The sequence below is a fragment of the Diorhabda sublineata genome, chromosome 2 (genome assembly GCF_026230105.1).
Source record: "Diorhabda sublineata isolate icDioSubl1.1 chromosome 2, icDioSubl1.1, whole genome shotgun sequence".
NCBI lineage: Eukaryota > Metazoa > Arthropoda > Insecta > Coleoptera > Chrysomelidae > Diorhabda > Diorhabda sublineata.
Window position 1 is genome coordinate 28,165,165 of NC_079475.1, and position 20,595 is coordinate 28,185,759.

Below are 20,595 nucleotides of genomic sequence, written 5' to 3' on the forward strand. Positions count from 1 at the left end.
CATACTTCTTGTCAAATCATTATAGCTAAATTCGTAAATTGTATTTTATAAAATTATTACTATTGATCAACTACAATTTTCTCATCGCAACTCATCAATCAAGTCATTTCCTTATTTTAGCCCTCACCACAGTACCACACCATTAATACTGTCGTAATTCTTACCAAATGTTCATTAGAATTAGTATTTTCAAAATAAATTTGAAAAAATGTTTTTTCACAACAATACTTATTCTCGTGAAGGAATTATTTTTTGTTTCATCACTTAGCACTCATCACGGTAACATAATAACATTACTTTGGTGGAACATATACTTAAGATTAATTCCGTTTAACTCAAATTCAACATAAATTTTTCTAACCCTGCCACTTCTGAATTACCCTGTATATTATATTTAACTATCATCTAGAAACTACTAAGTGTTACCAAATAGATAAAAAGTTAAGCCCAGAGAAAAAATTATTATCTCCATTAAAACCAAAATTCCTCTATGTAATTGGAAAGAGCATAATAAATTACTAATACCCATTTAAAATTTTTTTGAACGTGGTCAAATTTATAATTTTGGAAACCTTGCAGAGGAAGCAAAAACGGTATCCGAGAAAGGGTGACTTTTCGAATGTTGATATCATTTTAGCATGTCGCACAGTACAATACCTAGGCAATGTATAGAATACCTAAAACGGGCAGGTAAAGTATGAAATAGAATTTATTTTACACTTTACCTAGGTATTCTATACAATGCCAAACTTGCAGCAGGTAATGTAACACCCGAACGCAATTGTGTTTAATAAAACAAAATACGAATAAAAATTATCGGGACACACAATCTAGGTGCAAAGATAATTTTAATCAAAAATATGCGAAAGTAGGTAAATTCAAAGTAAAATTACACCACAATTCTTCATCACTCGAACTGTCAGAGTTACTACCACCCGTATTTTTAATAAGAGAGCCATTATCACGCTCTGAATCCAAAACAAAATATTTAGGTACTTATTTTCTTCTGTAATTGCGTGAACTACGTATACTTATGTTCCACATAAATGTGGAATTACCTTTTTTATTAATACTTTCTTTGAGTTTGACTTACGGCTGGAGCGTCTGTAGGTTGCTACGGAGGTAAGTACATAGGTGTAATTTATCCAGAATCTTATCAAATCTCGGATTTTTTGAGGATAAATTCAATTCGTAGTACAACAGTTCACAAACACAATCTTTCACTACGGAGGCGCTTCGATATAAAACTGTCAATTTCACTTTCGGGTGTACGCCGCACGCGGTAGCCTTTGTAAATAAAATTAAATCCTTTGACAAGAGGCGGCGCGGGCGCGGTGGGCGGGCGGCCCGTCAGGTCAAAGGAGCCGCCGCTTGAGAATAAGGATACCGCGGGCAGCCGGTCAGGTCAAAGGAGCCGCCGCTTGAGAAAAAGGATACCGCGAGCGAGACAACAGGTGGTCATTCGTGCAGAATGTGCAATAGGCCTATTCATACTATTTGTGCTGCTCCAGAAGAAAATATTGCAGAAGGTTTTGGATCCAAAGTTGCTTGTCCTTTATGCGCAAAAAACGCCTTTTCGATAGAAAACCGCATCAGAGCCAAAGAGAATTTGATAGTACAAGCTCAGAAAATGCTTAAAACTTCTGAAAAAAAATTCCCTCCCGTATCGTTGGGTACCACTGTACGCATTTCTGTTCCAGAAGTCGATAGAGGTCGTGGTGATGCTTGCAATATACTGGCTGTAGTATTACACAAAACTGATGACGATCTATATCAACTAGGTACAAAGCAAGGCGTTGTCAAGACATTGTATTCACGACAACAGTTCACTGTTTGCCATCAGAAATTACTGCAAGAAGAAGACGTCCCCAATCTGGAAACGACACTCCGTACAGTTGCGACTTTTCAATCTACGGGGACAGGACAGGGCTTTGTGAAATGTAGCTGCAAAAAAAACTGTGACTCTAAAAATGTTCCTGTGTCAAAAGTAAGGCTCTGTGCTCTTGAAAGTGCCATAATAGTTTGTCGTGTAAGAATAAATAAAACCTACTTTTACTTAAAATTGTGAATGCCTATTAGACCTACTTTTTGTTATAAAGAGAATTGTTTTGTTTGTGAAGTTCAATTACAAAATTACTTATATTATGTTAAAAGATACTTGTAATGTTATGTTACAAACAAGAAGAATTTTAAGTTTCCTGTTATTTTTTTGTGATTTTAAAGTTGATAATACAGTTTATTTCAAGTAAATACAACATGTTTTATTTGTCCGCTATTTGATAAGTAAGTCTGTTAAGATTTATTGATATTAACCGGCTTACCTAACATTAGTTTAGTCTTAAGATTTATTTATTTTACACATTACCGGTGAACCAGCAGGTATTCTATACAATCCCTAGGAATTGTATACAATACCTAGGTAAAGTATAAAATGGACAATGATATTCATGATATTTCATACATTGCCCAGGGATTGTATACATTACTTAGAGATTGTATACAATACCTGAATTATACACATTGCCGGTAACATATATAACGTTAAACGGAATCCAAGTGCATTTTTTCAACGATATGTTACAGTAGATGAAATTTGCTCTTAATAAATCAAAAACTGTTTCTACGACCACAGAATTTCCAGATTTCAAATATATAAATATAATATCTAGAAAAAGGTGAATATTATGCTACCTTGCTCATATTTTTGATGTTGAACCTGTAAAAACACCAAGTACCTAGAGTTTTGTTTGGTCACAATACGCCTGTTTGTAGAGTTAGAAATAGAATAACACATAGACAGTCATAAGAATGATCTCTAGGCAAGAGAGGTATCAATCCGTTAATAAACATCTACAAAATCTAAAAACGTGAATATCTATATTTTGGTCACATTTTACAGTAACAAATATCAATTTACTTTCAACTAGGGATTAAATTGAGGTATTTCTTTTTCAGTTATTTTGGCAGAAGCAATTCCTTTTCTCAATCATTTTATATCCCTGGTTGGAGCTATCAGTAGTTCAGCTCTATGCATGGTGTTTCCCGCTATTTTGGATCTAGTAACAAAATATTCTCACGAAGAGCTTTCTTTTTTGGTTATTTTCAAAAATAGTTTTATTTTATTAATATCCATATTAGGAATGGTCACAGGAAGTATTGAGAGCTTCAAAGCAATAGTAAATGCATTTCAAAATAGTTAATTAATGTTTCTTTCTACAATATGACAATGTACCTACAGCTTTAATAATTCAATTCGACTACAAAAGAAACTTTATACAATGTTAATTGCTTGCCATTTATTTTGACCAATAAGGTAAAATGAATTTAAGCGAGCACTTAAATTTTAATTTATCTTAGGACCATGAAATTACTGTGTACATAATATATTTAAGAACTTAATGAAACTTTGGTGCGGTTGCATCTGAAATAGCTTAGTTATATCAGACAAGTGACAGATACTCTTCCACAAAGTGGACGGTCTTCTTAAACAAATCTATCAGATTTTTCAGGTGTCACAAATTACACGATATTACTTCGCTTAAAACTTAAATATATATATTCAGAACATAATAATAAATAATGTGGTTTCTTCTTCACTTTATAAGCTTCTTAAGTTCTTAAGTAACAGACCTTAAAAAAACGCGGAGCAATTATCAACTCAAAGGATTGAAAAAATATTGAAAAGATTCAATATAACCATTGTTCTTGTCAATAGCCCTAAGATGAAAATTTTCATAGGATGGCTACACGCTTAATGTAATTTGTGACACCACAAAAAAGTAGACCGTTCTTCTCTTTGTAGAAGAGTCCTTAGGATGAAGTAAGATATTCTTTAAGGTATTTAACGTATTGCAATAACAATTATATATCAATAACAAGTAAAAAAGTCGTCACTCTCGGCGCGAGAGACCATAGAGCATTTTTTAATATTAGCAATTAGTCAATATTAACAAAAATCTTAAATTATAAAAAGAAGTTTCCATGAAAAATTTGACGTTTCGAGCTGTTGCGGTCTTTATCAAAATATCACAATTACTAATAGCCAATTCATGATATTAAGACTACAAAGTGTGTTCTTCCCGAGGGCTCATTTTCGAATCGTTCTGCACATCTCTTTGGGAGCGAATTCTCATTGGCTGCTTCCCAGCTGGTGCGCAATAGCACACCTTGTAGTCTTTACATCATGTAGTCAATTTACTTATTTTTGAGAGAACAACTGAAAATATAATACCTACAATTAAATGCAAAAAACATTATTCCTGTGAGAAGATATGGCTGCTACAGACAGACGGACAAATCGTTAGTAATAGTGCATTTTTTTGTATATAATGGGAAAAAAAACTGTGACAAACGATATTCTCTTATGAAGTTATGAAAAATAAAAACTTTGCTACTAAAACAAAGGCCATTATTAATTCGTTACTGTTTTCATTGTGAACATAACACATCACTCAAAAGCCGTGTGACTAACTAAGAAAAACACGTTTTTGCCAAAAATATCGATTTTAGTTAACAATGTAATCTCCTTCAAGAGCAATACAATCATTCCAACGCTTCTATAACTTCTCGATGCCGTGCTTATAGAAGTATTTGCCTTTTGCATCAAAATAGGCTTCAGTTTCATAAATTGCTTCTTCATTTGAGTCGATTTTCTTAACGGTGAGCATTTTTATGAGATCAGCGAATAGCCAGTAATCACAGGGGGCCAGATCTGGACTATACGGTAGATGAGGAAGCATTTCGAAGCTTAATTCGTATAACTTAACCATCGTTGCCATCGACTTGAGAATCGGTGCATTGTCTTGAAACAGTAGTTTTTTCTCCAATATATGAGATTGTTTTTCTTTGATTTTTGCATTCAAACGATTCAACAACTCTATGTGGTATTCACTATTGATTGTCCTCCCTTTTGGAGCTCACTGTTGTGCATTTGGACACTTTGAATGAGGTTCACTGGTTGCAGTCCACTTTGATTCAGGAGTGAAGTGATGAATCAATGTTTCATGCATCGTCACATTGCTCTTCTCGATGTAGCGGAGTCCGGATAACACTTTTGAAGCCATTGCTGAGGCTGTACAGTATTTTTTTCTCATCAAGAAGCAATGATAAATTGACACACGAATTTTTTTTGAATCCTTTGTTCTGAAAATAACAAAAGTAGCTTCACTTAAAGGGCTGTCACTTTTTTCTGAGTAATGAATTTTTTTACATAGTCTTGTGGAATTTGTTACTTCATAAACGTCATTTGGATTTGAAAACAGCGGAAGACAGCAGATTGTTTTACTGAAACATTTCACATAGATTTCTTCACTTGATGTGTGTGCATATTTTAGAAGATGGAATTTTTAGATCAGTACACAAATATTTCATAAATATTTATTGCCGTGGATATAAACATACTACACATACTTTTGAAACAATACTGCCTCCGTCGATCATTCGTGTTTTTCTGTGTTTGGAATCCATTGATTTTGCCTTTGCTTGCCAATATTAGTAGTATTTTTAAAATTTGTGATAAATTATAGTTCTTGTTAAGACAAATACGATAGATTTCGTCCACTACCGCTAACACTACTTCTATTACATACTGCAAATATGAGACAGCATATACTCATTTTTAATTGTACTTGTGCGTACAATTGTAATTGTACGCACGAATTGTATTTGTAGACATTTTATCTAATCTTGTGTACAAAATGAAGTTTTTCAAATCAAAATTACTCAATAGATACTTAATTTGTTTTTATGAAACCGAGAAAAAATTTAAACCACACAGAAGTAGCAAATTTTTTTTATATTTTTTAATAATTAAATGAATACCGCTTGCAATAGTTCTCTAATAATATAAGTCCAATTAATTATTTCCAGTTTTCCATTCATTCCATTTACAAACTTTTATATTTAGATTTAAAAGAATATTTCACTTATTTTTTCAATCATATTCTTACTTTACACTCCAAAAAACTGTGAACGATTTCAGATGAAACTATAGAACTTTTAATTGTATTTTGTAAGATATTTTAGAAATATTTATTCAATGTTATTTTATATATTTTATGTTATTTTGTTTATTTTTTAGAGTCATTCTTATGAAATTTCATAATATTTATTGTAACAAATATAGTCTAGGTAAATTTGAACAGAAATTAAGAATTTACAGAACTACCATAAGCCCATAAACATTATGTCGCAAGATAAAGATACTTCCATTATGTCGTTACATGAAGGAATTTTGTACTATAATATGAGTATCCTCATTTTTAAATATATAATCAACTAAACAAAAAAAGCCGATTTCAAATATTTGATGTTAAACATATCAGCGTATATGAAATGTTTTGCTTAACCAACGACGAACATTTCTTGATTTAAAGATAGATACACCTTGTAATTGACAATACATATCCTGTCGCACATTAGAAGGAAGAAAATTAATAATTCTTTTTTGAAAAAGTTGATTAAAACGATCATCTTTGAATGATCTTTATTGACAAAAGGACCAATCTCGAAAAATATTACACCAGGCATTTACTTTTTGAGAATAGGTACTAGTCTTAAAAATTTATTACTCAATGGGGATAATCCCTCGTCCAGTACCTGAAGTTTTGAAATAGTTTAACCCTATTATGTCCAAATCTGAACCAAAACATATTTTTTTTGGAAATGTTCAGCATTTAAAAACCGCCAATATTAAGTTGAGATGATGTATTGCGAATGCTTATTAAAGGAGTTGTGTAATGTTCCGCTAAAATATAAAATGCGAGTGTTTTATCTCCGAGATGTTAACCAATATGATGGATATTAATATCATCATCAGCTCCATCGCATTTATTGTAGCTGATTTTCCTTGAGTAATGGAGCCATATTGTGGGTATCATAAGTTAAATGCTATAGATCTTTTTTCTCTAGTCACTGGTATTTTGATTCTGAGATGGCAAAATTATGAAAACCTTAAAATGAAATTAAAATGATAAACAATTGGAGTTTTCTCATGATAATTAGTATTTGGTACTGAAATAATATTTTGAACAACTTTCTACATTTCACTTTATTAATACTAATTCTCAATTGTTTCAACAAAGGAAAATCCGGAGGTAACTTCATCTTAAACGCGACACGGTGTTATGGGTGATCTGAATAAAAACATACATATTCCTTTGAAATAGCTGAATGTATTTTCTTCCCAACTCAATCGTCTGTTAGAATAAAAAAAATATAGGATGCAATAATTTGAATTTAAATTTGTGATAAAAAGATTTTGAATGCGCTATACCGACTTAAACTAGAAGTATTAACTTATGTGATAACGTAGGTAAGGAATAAAGATGTAAATAAAATTATTATTTGCTGGTTGCTCTGTTGTCTTATTATTTCTATAGGGTTAAATATAACAGTATAGAGGTAGTCTTAGAAAAGTGTAAAGTTTTTTGCTTAAGTCCTCAAAATAAGTAAATATTTTTTGTGGGGCTTTTCGCACATCTGGTCACTGCAACTGGTATGTTATTTGCAGACATAAATTCAATGATTATAGCTTCTCTATATAGCTTCTCTATATACCCTAAGAAGTTGCCATCAGTGGTAATCGGTTAATATAGTCCTCTATTTTTTGTCATTGAGGTTGTTTCCTTTGTGAAGATGATAAGTGATTTTATAATTATCTTCTAATTATAAAATCATCAGGATATCATGTGGCTACTAAAAACGCCTCGTCTTTATTAATTTACAGGATGATTTGTGAAATTGACATTTTAATTTATAGTGCTCATATAGTTGAGCTATAGTGTCTATATAGCTCATTTGATCAAGCATTCCACTGATATTATATAAACTAAGAAATTCTAGGAGACCGGCTTTCGAAAAATCAATTAGGAGTTCGTATCGAATATTGCACCCTATAAAATATATTTTCTTGAATCCAATAAGTGATTTTCAGTAATTTTCATATACAATATATACAAATATAGAACAACCACATTAACGTATTACATAATAAGGTAAAACAATTTGAAAAATTCTGTTTTCTGACTAAAATGATAAACTGTATGGAATTACAATAAGGACAAACACAAAACAACCAAATAAATATAGTTTAAAAATTTTAGAAAAAGCATGATTTTATAGCACATCAAACTAATAAGTTTTTTAAAATAACTTCAAAATATAAAAGAAAGAAGAATTATAATATTATTGTGGGAAAAAAAACGTTGGGTGCTCGATGTGCAAAAAATACAAAACGCTCCACGACTTTTACACAATAATACTGGTATTTTTCATTCATTAATGTTTTGAGCTTATTCAAGCAAAATTATTTTCAACTTTTTGTTTAATGTGCTTTGAAAGCGTATTTTTTAGTTTTCTTAAACTATATTTATTTTCAACTTTTCAGTTTCATACGCTATGGAAGCGTATTTTCAGTTTTCTTGAACTATTTTTATTTCCCACTTTTTAGTTCGATTTATTGCAAAACGTAAAATTTTTCTTTATGCTATTAGTACTGTAAATCTCGAACAGAGGATTGATTCATGGATGTAAAATTCTTCTTGTACAACATAATAAAATATAGTCTTAAATTCTGAAGTAATACTTATGTAGGTAGTATGGTAAATTACCAACATAGGGCAAACAGTTGTGAAATTTGTTTTGATGTAAAGAGAAAATTTGCAGCAATAATTTCTGAAAAAAATTTACGGAAAAAAACATATATTTTCACAGCGTGAACGGGATTTGAGCGTTTGTGCCTACGACCGGCAATTCCGTTGGTTGACGCCTTAGCCCGCTCGGCTAATGTGTTGGCAATTGTGTTGGGATATACTACCAGTAATAAGTCACAAAGAACTAAAAAAATACATTAATTGCAACAAAATGAAAATAATTTGAAGAGATTCTCCAAAGAGAACCTAGTATCCTCTACATATTGTAGTTGCTGAATTGTTAGTTGCCGCATTGAATTACCGATATATAATTTATAAGTATAATTCTATCAATTAATAGTTGTCGTTTATTAATAATCTCCGTGTTGCTGCAATCGTCCCCAAATATGGTTAAAGGGTTTATAATCCGTAGATCTTGAGGGTCATTAAATAGGACTTTCACGTCCTATCTACCTGTTGCCATAAACATTATTTACCATTAAAAAGTGACGGGATACCCTATCATAGTGAAAATACATCCCTCTGATAACAATGTTTGCGTTAGACAAGTTAGTCCAGTGCCGGAGGGGGCTTGGGGAGGCTATAGCCCCGGGCCCCATGTCCAAGAGGGCCCCGTCTGTATTCTGTGTACAGAAATCGAACACATTTATGGATATTATTTTTTCTATTTTTACGGGTATCCGATTTCTTAAAGGGGGCACCGTCATTATTCTAGCCCCGGGCCTTATAAATCTTAATCCGGCCCTGAAAAATTCCAAATAAACGCGTTCTCTTAAAAGATCATCAAAAAGTGAGGAGCTACTAATTGGTCATTTATAACCGAAAACCTTAACTGGGAACGACATTCTCGAATGGCATGCGGATTTTCTTCTGCCGATATCGAGGATTGATTGAAATTAAAAAGTAATTGATTTAAGTAACAGTAAAAAATTTATACGTACAAACTAGATCATATTATAGGTACTCATTTAAGTTAAAATACTCGAAATTTATAAAATCTCTCTATAAATTGATGCCTTATTATGTGCTCCTCGACTATGGTTGCTCTATCTTTAATGAGATTAAAAAATCAAATGAGCTATGTATACACTATAGACAAGTATAATTTATGATCATTTTCACAAATCTCTCTCTAAATTAATATGGAAGGGGAGTTGACACTTTTTTGTATCCTCATAATATTTTGTGCAAAACTAAATATCTGAATAATACTTATTTTTGATTTTTGTAGCAGGAACTTAAAGGTGATCACTAAATCATTACAACCCAACTAGAAAAGAATCGTTTACATATATTTTTTCTCAATGGAAAAATGTACCAATAGTAGGTATTATTTCCAATATTTTTTAATTATGTTATCTGCTCTCATATAATTTCAATTTATTATGAGCGATGAGAGATTTAAGAATCTTAAAAATATTTTTTTTCTGTGCTTGTCTTCAGCATACCCCGTGCTCTACTGATACTTAATTCAAGAACGGAATTATAGAGAGTTGAGATACATTTCAAAATATAGTTTTTTTCAAAAATTTATCAATGTGAATTGCTACATTTCAACATGAACTAAAAGAGTTTTGTCGATTTTCTCTAAAAAATCAAAATAACTTCACTTAATATTAAGTCCAAATATAGAGGTGTTCTATGAGAAAAAAGAAAATGAATGAATAATTGTGATATTCTTAGAACTTATGAACATCCTGTAAATGAGAGAACTATATCTTAAAATCTCGCCTCTTCATGAATCTGTTATAAAAAAATTTTTGTATAACACCATATTTATTAATGTATTATTAGATTCGTACACCCTAATCGAAAATAGAATTTGATCATTTTGTTCTCAGAGCAATTATGCAAATCTGTGTATATTTTACAAAAATATGCAATCTATCAATGCTCAGATGTGATTTCAAAGTTCACTGTTTGAACAATATGTAAATATGTGCACAATTTAGCAAATTTTGATATGAAAGCACCAAAATATAATGTATAATGATTTTTATTTCGATGACTACAATTTTTTTGTAAAAATAAACTGGAGAACGATGAAACATTTGAATAACCAAGGACTTAATTAAATGTTTATTTTGTAGCTCTAGTTTATAATGTAAGTTACTTAATTTCATAAATGGAACAACATACTTATATATTGGATTAATAGTCCACTTTTGATGGGTTTATATGCTTTACCATTTTTTGTTTGATTTTTTTTTTAATAAAACTTACTATTGTAAGAATCAGGAAAGATATTTTTATGGTCATTGTTTTATTATCAACCTACAATACTTTCCATCCAAGTTTACTACTTATTTTTTGGATGGCGCTCCTTACGTAACATAGGACTAAATATAACTCCAAAAACTAGTAGTTGAAATTTTATTTTTGGGCAAAGAATTATTGTTTTATATATAATCCTACATTTTCTCACGTGGGGGACATAATTTATCAAATGAAGAAATTCGGACTATACTTTGTGTATACTCAATAACATTACAAATAGAATATATTAGTTTGTTACATACAGTCAGAAGGTATTCAAACACCGTAACTTCTGAAAATATATTTCATCCTGCGGAACTGGGTCCTCTTATGAAAATAACAACACCTTATAAAAAGGGTGAAATTTTGTTTCCAGTCGATGAAAACGTTTCGCTTGAAGTGAGTCATTTTTTTATCAGAACCACATGAAAGAAAGTTACCACTTTAGCCCTTTTAGCTCTGAAGAAATGAAAGTCATTTACAAACAAACAAACGTCAAAAGTAGCTACATAGAAATTTCATTTAAATTTGCTTTTTTTAAGTTAGATTGTTGCTTGTTGAAATAGGAGTATTATATTTTGCAAATCTCATTCAAAAGCTCTAATCTGTTCGATCATTATTTTCTAAAACACGTGTCGTTCCAAATCGGAAGTGCACATATCACATGGAAATAATATAAATGTCATATTTCCGAATCAACATTACTAAAAATTTTCGACTAAAAATGGTGCCACTTTCATACCCATTCATATGGCGTTCACTTTAACCAAATCTATGAAAATATATAAAATAATTTTTCTTGTTCAGAGCTATGCTTCAATTTCAATAACACACATAGACGTCAAAAAAATGAATATCATTCATCTTATTCCATAATATTATTTAGATATACTTGTTCCTATAGTCATATTTTTCTCTACATAACCTCTCATGACCAAGTTCTTATATTTATGGACCACCCGTATATTATTCAATATTTCTTGTTAATATTGTTTATATTGTTCCTATGTTTGTAACACCACGCCAATTCTTGATATCTATGGGACATGAACGTTTTTACGTGCTGGCTATGTCCTACTTTATGTTTGTATCTTTGTCATTCCTCTAAGAGTTTTATATTTAAAATCACTCAATATATGTCCTTCTTGTATCAATTAGCTTCTATCTATCTAGATTTTTCAGAATTTTTAGAATGTTTCCTCATTGCGAGTATATTATACCTAAGGTGTTCTCGACAGTTTACCTTTTTTCATCTTCAGATAATCGATTTACATCTTTATCTGTAATCTATATTTATAAGAATTGGATACATTTATTATAAGAAGTTGATTGAAATGGATAACTATGTTTTGATGCTTATAATTTTTATAAAGAATACTCTCCTTTTATAAGATTAATACCTAAGTTTCCATATGTCGCCATACTAAGAATACAATATTACGTTTTTGCTACTCCATATTCATTTTCGAAAATAAGTTTTGATAATGTATCATGTCATAAGATTTACTCCAATTTCATCAATGTCTATCAATGATAACATTTAATTTAATGAAACTAATCGAAATCTGACTAAGGTCTTACGAAAAAAGTATTTTTCAACTAACATGCTGAGTTCGTATTATCTATAGCATAAAAAGGAATGTAAAGCAAAACATAAAAAATATCAGTAGGCTAGCTTTTAGAAAATCGCCTATTAATATAATTTATCTAAAATTCAAGTGAAATTAGTTTATGAAATGAACTGTTTGAAGTTCTATATTTATTTCTTACTTATTAGTTCAAATGTTACCAGTATCATAAATAATAAGATAGTCAGTCTATTCAAAATAATCATTTATATAATTTATATATTTCATCTAAGAAATATGAAAAGGAATAACAATGTATGCTGATGAATGCATTACCACTGTAAAACATTTTTTACTGTCACATAAAAGGAAATTACCAATAACAAGCGGTGATATTATTCTTATAACGAATCAATGATTGTGTGAACTGCAAAAGAATTGGTATTTAGTCTAAAAGAATTTTCTGTAGATTTAAGAACATCAAACATGAAAAGGTAATAAGCTACACGAAATTACTTCATTCATCGTAATGCTGTAGACATTCTACAAAGTCTTAATAATAAATAAAAATAATTCATAGAACATTTTTTATTGAAGAAACTGTGTAAGTAAAACACAAATAGTATTAACCATTTACTCTTTTTTAAAAATTGTCAGAAATTTATTTTCGACTTAATCTGTAGTAACAAAGTAACAAAATACTTTTTATGTTTTCACATGACAAAAATTTTTTTAAATTATACTGAATGGGATTTGTATTTTTTGCCTCCATGAGAGGAATGTTTTTTGCCAAATGTATCACCACTTTTATAGTGTTTTTCAAAGCCTCCTTGACCTTGGTGTCCTTTGGAATCAGATACATGATGAGTTTTTCCTGACTTGTAAGCTTTTCCTCCAGATTTTGCAGAAGCGGAATTCTAAAACAAAACATAGAATTGAAAGTACTGATCAAATAATACTTATGTAAGTTCTTATCTTAGTTTTCACACCTGGATAGGTTAGAAATAAATAGTTATTTAAAATATGTTACAATATGCTGGAAGTTTTATGTCATCCCTTCTTTGTTGCTTCTTATAACATTTGGATAGTAAGTCATATTTAATAAAAAAGTAAACACGTCTCAGTGTGTGTATATTAGTTCAATAAACATTAATTGTAAATGTATAAATCATAGTGTTATTAAAATTATGTCTTGATATCTATTTCTACAAATAAAGAGAAAAAAACATTTTTTTGATTAAAGAAACTGTTAGGAAGGTACAGTCGCCATAACCAGATAATTTGCTTGTCCCTTTCAGCCTGTACCAGCATTTCTGACAAACTGAGAGCAATAGATATATTCCTCCATTGCAGTAATACTGGATGGGGAATCAGTATTAATAATCGAAAATCCACAATGTTATTTTGTGATGTACTTATCTGATCAATTTCAATTTGAAAACGTTTAGGCAACGATATTTAATGTAACCTGTAGCTTTACAGCAAAAGGAAAGAGATTTCCAAGTAAATTTGCAATATCGTTCATGATATTATTAGAGCTATTATTTCTTGAGAGTGAACTTAGCGACATTCGCGATGGGTTCGACTATAATTTAATAACAAATGAACAAATATATTAACTCCATTTCATTGCAATTTTTTTTATTATTTTATTACAGAACATTTAGGTGGTATTGTAGCTTTTCTGATGCTCTTGGGTCTGTATCTGAAGACATTATTGCAGTATCATCTGCGAAGATAGTGATTAGAATATCGTCGATTGGAATATCAGCAGTATACATAAGGTACAGGACACTTCCTAACCTAACCAAAAGTTTACTTGGAAGAAACACATACAAGCTAAAAAACACAACTAAAGCTAAAACTTCAAAATATGAACTGGCTAATCGGCAGATTATCGCAGTTAACAATGGAAAATAAGATACATATGTACAAAATCATCCTAAAACCAATATGGACATATGACATAGAGCTATGGGGTTGCAGTAAACCATCGAACACCAAGATACTGCAACTTTTCAATCTAAAATATTTCGCATAATAGCTAATGTTCCATGGTTTATAAGCAACAACACATTTACACATAGACCTCGGTATTCCAACCAACAATGAAGTTATCCAGACATCAGCGATAAGAAACAAAAGTCGCAACGAAAACCACCAAAATTCACTAATATCCAAGCTTTACACTGATCCAAGAAAACAGAGAAGATTGAAAAGACACTAGCCAGAAGACCTCATAGAGTGATCTACGGAGACCCATCAGTGGATGGTGCCAGCCTCAAGTCGTTTAGCAAGAAACCATATCATTTACTTATTACTTTGTATTTTTTTGAGTAGATTGTAAATTTGCAATTAAATTAAAAAATGAGTTTTCTGATAGAAGAGACGTGACAACAAAGCACAAACTTTCCTAGTAAAGCAATGAGTTTTATTCGCTGCGAAAAGTTATTATATCATGGGGTAACGTGATATGATTTCATGAATTAATGCTTCGATATCTTCGGTTAAATCTACGATATCGATCTTTGCATTTTGAGTAATTCACTAAGTTGACGTTGCTACTGTTTGGGTACGAATAATATTCTGTAGTATGTTAGAGGTTATAAACTCTTGAATTTGAGTAAGTGTTAGTGAAAATGTGTCTCTTCCAAAGCGCAGATTTACAACTTCAGATCGTAATGTTCTGTTGCGAAACCATTATTGCTGATTCTAAAGAGTTGGAAGTCACAGACGTAAATCCATAAATTAACTTTTTTAAAGGAAGTAAAGGCGAAAAGCACCAACCGTTTCATATGCGGAATTACTAAATTTTGTTAATATATATTATATAATTTCATTGAATTTCTTAATCATATGTTGAGAACAACTAGTTATTTATCATAGACGAAAAAGATGATTTAAAGATTCCGCGAAATCAGCTTAGATTAATCTATAGACAATTGTGCATGGCTCGATCATTTTTCTTTGTTTAATAGGATACTCAGAAAATTTACAGTTATACCAAATATTTCACAGTCCCTACTATATGACCTACAGTTTGAATTCATTCGCATTATCAGTAAGCAATTTCCTAGTTCTTAAATACTAAGTAGAGCGGTTGAGTTCTTATTCATATTTATCCCACCAATTCAACTTTTGACCATTATTTGTCCTGCTATCATGTATTGTGTTCTGGAAACGGGATTGCAGAGCTGCAAAATACAATATGGCAACTGTGTGACATGAGGCCGAGACGCATTTGGAGATAATTTTCAATGTTTCATGAACGGGTGGAATGTAAATTGTACTACAAAAAACACTTGCTGAAGTGGGAATACTCTAGAAATTGGGAAAATGTGTTAATTGAGTAAAACAATGTATTTTTTCTTCTTCTATTTTTGTAAGCATTTGAAGGCTTCCAGAATATTTCTTGGTTTTCAAAATTTTCTTGAGAATAATAATATGTACTTATTGTTTTTTAATCTTTTTCCCCCATTAACTTTAAACGCCCTGTTGTTAACTTATTTATAACATGTATTTTCTGTCTAAATATTTCCCTCATACTTTTATACAAGAACACTTAACAGTGTATTGTATATAAGAGAACAGTGAGCTTACATTCACTTAAACTATATCCATTAGTAGAGTTAGAATTACCTTGTGATTATTGCCCTTCTTCTTCGAAAAGCTATCCGATGAGTATTTACTATTTTTCTTGCCAAAAATTGCATATTGACCACCTTTTTCACCACTGCTGAAGAAACTATCGTGTTTCTTGGACTCGTCTTTGTGGTATTTTTCTCGGAAACCCTAAAAAATATAGAAATCAATTTTTTTGTCAATATTTATCTAAAATATAAGAAGGAAGGGGTCTCCAAAATGATTAACTATGTTTTGTGTTTACATTTGTGAATATTCACTATAGAGAAAAATGCAAATGTTTCTGTCATTTATTGACTAATGATATATAATGATTGAAATTATTACACACATTACCACAACAAACTAAGAGGTTATAAGTTGGTTGATGCTATATTTTTATACAGATGAAATAAATATAAAGATAAATTGATGCCTATAAATGAATAATTTCAATATGAATGGTGATGATTTGTTAATTAATGTTACATTCAATAGATACTGTAAGACCTCTCCTTCCTATGTTAATTGTTGTGTAAATCTACAAGAGATGATCAAAATTTGATTTTACTATGTTGTCCCAAGCGTTTCGTTACAATTAGGTCCAGTTTTTCTGCATGTGTACGCATCTTAACTAATTTTCACACTGCCGAAGTTAGCAGACAGATAGTGTACTTTTATTTTGTTTAATAACTAAATCAGAGGGAAAATCTATAATTTGGTGATGTCTGATACTTGAGTTCTTGATAAAACATTGTTTCTAAGAATTTGAATCACGAAAACATTCAAATGGTATCCGAATGATCTATTACCTAGTACCTAAATAGTTTATTTCATTATAATAATCAATAGAATAGATAGTTTGAATAAACATTTCCCTACAAAAGTAAATGATCTGCCCCATATACAATATACGAATAATTCATGTCAAAGTACGAGTGTAGCAAAGAACTTTAGGTGCTATACAGCTATTTACTTCAACTCATAATTTGTGACAGTTCTCTATTAAGGCAAACCGCTCTTTTAAAAACCTTTGATATTTTCTCTTGTCATTAATATTTCCTCAGTTTTTGTGGAAAGAACTTGAATGCAAGAAAAAGAAATAAATCTACAAGTTCTATTATTCTCAAAGTTTTCTAGATAGTCATTCTAAATTACTTCCCTTAACTATTTGATTAATACATATAATGATTCTAAACTAGGGATCTTTCCATAGTTATCGGAACTGCAGAAATAGACATCAGTTTAAAGATAACACTTAAATTGGTCGAAGAAAAACATTTTATTGTACAAAAAAAAATCAATAGAGGCGGCATATTTATATTCAATTATTATGAGCAAAATTCAAAATATAAAATTTGTAAACTAATAGTAAATTATAAATAACTAGATGCAAGTACTGAATTAAAATTTTCGAAAGCTTAACGATATTCATACTAAAAACACTGTGCATTGCACTGTCAGGCGCAGGATTAGGTTTCTCTAATCGAAAAATTCTCTCCAGAGACCGAGAAGGTAAACTGGTCACTGATAACGGTAAAACTTATTATCAAAAAGGTTGTCACAGTGTAACAGTTTGTGTTGTTGTATTGCTAATAAACAGTGTTTGGTATTTATGCAAGTAGTTAAAAGCATTTAACACTTTCAATTACAGGCAAATTTTTGCTTTTCTGTATACTCAAAATATTTCAAGAAAGAAGAAGCAAGTCCAAAATTGTGCTGAAACGTCGAGAAAGATCTTTCATGGAATATTACATTTTTCATTGATATTGGACCCAATCTAAAAAATAATACTATATATTTTACCTTTAAATAATTTCCTTTATGATGTTTGTTCCCCTCCTCATATTTAAGGCCATGACCGGAACCGCCCCCACTTTTATGCGATGATTTATAGGAATCTTCATCGAAATGTGATGATTTTTTTCCTCCTTTCTCTAAACTACTCTTTTTATGCAAATCTTCGAAGTCTTCTCCTTTAGTTACATGTTCATTGTCGTGTTTGCTACTTTTGCCACTATATTTCCCATGTTTCCTTTCAGATGTATGTCCTCCTGGAAATGTTATGAAATTATTTGGAAACCGCAGTTGAACAAATGATTTAGTGATATTGAGTACAAACATTAAACAAGCTATATAATACTTGATTATGCACGTCCGTTCATTCAGAAAACTTTTTATACAGGTATAAGAGCGATAGAAATTAGATAAACACTACTGGAACACTTTTGGGGTTGTTCTTCATATTGATTGAACTTTATATTTTCGTGGGTTTGGGTAACAATTTTTCAAAGTGAGAACTTGTGTATGAGAACTCATCAAGTATGTTTTCAACAATCTCTGACCATACATTATATGATTATTTTATAGAATTGCATGTTTCTCTACATTATTCAATTGAGATTTTTTGTTACCGGGTGACGGCTGTTTTAATAATTTGTTGACAATGACATTATGTGAGATGATGCAGTTATCAGCAAATAAATCCTTTTCCAATGTATAATTTATTATCATTCAATAAGTCTATCATTCCCTCACAAAAATAAGTTCTGCTGATAAAATCGTTTTCGTTAAGATTATTTGATTGCAATTTATTTTATTTTTTATCAAATAATTACAAAGCAATTATGATATTTATGATAGATACCGATTTTATTGTTTTAAAAATAATGTTTAAAACACTTTTTATACTCTGGTTAACTTCAAAATATATGTTTTAAACGCAAAAACGGAGATGGCCTACTAACTCAACATTCTAGTTAATTGAAACTTCAACAGTGGTTCAAGCATTTTCCTTAGCTTGCCATAATGAAGAAATATGTTCCTCTTCTTTAAGGTTTTTCGGATTTCTTCATTGACTTCTAATAAACCAATATGTACCATTGAACCAATGGCCACGACTTGTTTTTTCTGCGAATAACTTCTGTTGGATACGGCTCTTATTAAATAACCCACACAGTTATTTATATTAGAATCGTTTAGGTAATCCAGGATCCAGCGGAATCTATTTTATAATAACCATAATATCATGTAGTTTGTATTTTGTTGATGCTCATTATACTAATGTCTCAATAACTAGGTATGTCACTTGAAAATATAGAAATATTGTTTAATAAACTCAAAAACAACTACAGCCTCCGCCGGTGTATCCTAGAATGATTTTGGTTTATTACTATTATACTACCATTAGATTGAAACTTTTTTTATTGATTTAATTAAATTTCATGATAGTCTATCTACTTCGTCAAATCTGTTAGCAAATATGAACCATATTTATTAACGGTTATACTCTATTTGGAAAGAGCGTAGAGTTATAAATGCTTATTTTAAATGCAAAAACTTGAAATTTTTAGTACGGTACTTCACGTCCAAAATTTGGAATATTTAAATATTCCAATGATAAATAAGTAACTGGACAGAGATATATTTTCCCCATAATTGACCATACTAAAATGTAAACGGTTACCTAGATAATCCGAATGGCCATCCTTTTATTTCTAAAATTGAGTATGTACATATTTGCAATATATGTATTTTATTCCGAAGAACTAGTGGATGAATTGTTTAGATTAATCATGAGAGGTTCTATAGTTTGATCAATAATGTTGTCGAATTCCCACATTTTTTCTTCTTCTTTGATAAAATGCATTTTTGTCAGTTTTCAGTAGTAACGTTTTTTAAAGCTTCGTTTAGTAATATTCTATCGTCCTTTAATTTAAATGTTGTGTTTTTCCGAGCTACCTCGCCTTTAACTTGAGTCCGTATCAATTCCATCGGATTGAGTTCACAGTGATAGGGAGGAAGACGAATAATAGTAATTTGGCGATTTCCTGCCACTTCATCAATATTATATTTCTTGTGGGGATTTGTATTTATTTTGGCAATTGACAAAAGTTCGTTTTTCACCAAGTCATTGTTGAATGTAATATTTTTTTGTATTAACAAGTTAATTATATCTTGTTTTCTCCATGACATCGTAGGTAGACCTTCAACTTGTCTCGAGTGGTAACTGGCGTTGTCAAGAACAATAACATATTCGTCTGGAATAAGATCTGCATTCATATCCTCGTGATAGTCACCGGTTTTTTTTATTCAAATAACAGAAGGCCATCATCAACAAAACCACTGTTACTGTCAATATGTGGTACTATTAACAGTCTACCTTTCTCTGATAAAGCTCTCAATCCTGTTGAGAGTCCCTCCAAGAAAGCTTGTCTAAAATTGTTAACCCTCTTATCTTGTCATATTTTTTCTATAGTGTGCCCCTCGTTAACCCAAGTCCTGTCTAAATAAAAAATAGTTTTTCCTTCCTCCCTAAGTTTCTTTATCGTCCGTAAATAAGACCTTCTCCAGCACACGAATTCTTCGCAATCTTTTAAATATGAATTTTTGCGTTGCGTTGTTTTTCCCAACAAAAATTTAGTTCATGTCGAGTCTGCCAAAGCTTATTTCTGCTGATTGGTGGCCCTCCGACTTCCAAAAAGGACGCCAAAATTTTA

General features: G+C 30.8%; 2 protein-coding genes across 5 annotated transcripts in view; one reads left to right on the top strand and one right to left on the bottom strand.

Annotated features, from left to right (window-relative positions):
- Positions 1–10,897, top strand: part of LOC130453272 (proton-coupled amino acid transporter 1-like) — a 91,151-nt gene extending 80,254 nt beyond the window's left edge. For all 4 annotated transcript variants that reach the window (XM_056792911.1, XM_056792913.1, XM_056792914.1 and 1 more), the window contains one exon: positions 2,956–10,897. In XM_056792911.1, coding sequence (XP_056648889.1) covers positions 2,956–3,200 — 245 coding nt within the window. In that variant the 3' untranslated portion in view covers positions 3,201–10,897. The remainder of the gene's footprint in view (positions 1–2,955) is intronic.
- LOC130453274 (uncharacterized) overlaps positions 10,885–20,595 on the bottom strand; it is a 43,886-nt gene continuing 34,175 nt past the window's right edge. Inside the window, exons 4-6 of the mRNA XM_056792915.1 lie at positions 17,903–18,150; positions 16,115–16,267; positions 10,885–13,392 (exon numbers count right to left, since the gene is read on the bottom strand). Coding sequence (XP_056648893.1) covers positions 13,213–13,392; positions 16,115–16,267; positions 17,903–18,150 — 581 coding nt within the window. The 3' untranslated portion in view covers positions 10,885–13,212. The remainder of the gene's footprint in view (positions 13,393–16,114; positions 16,268–17,902; positions 18,151–20,595) is intronic.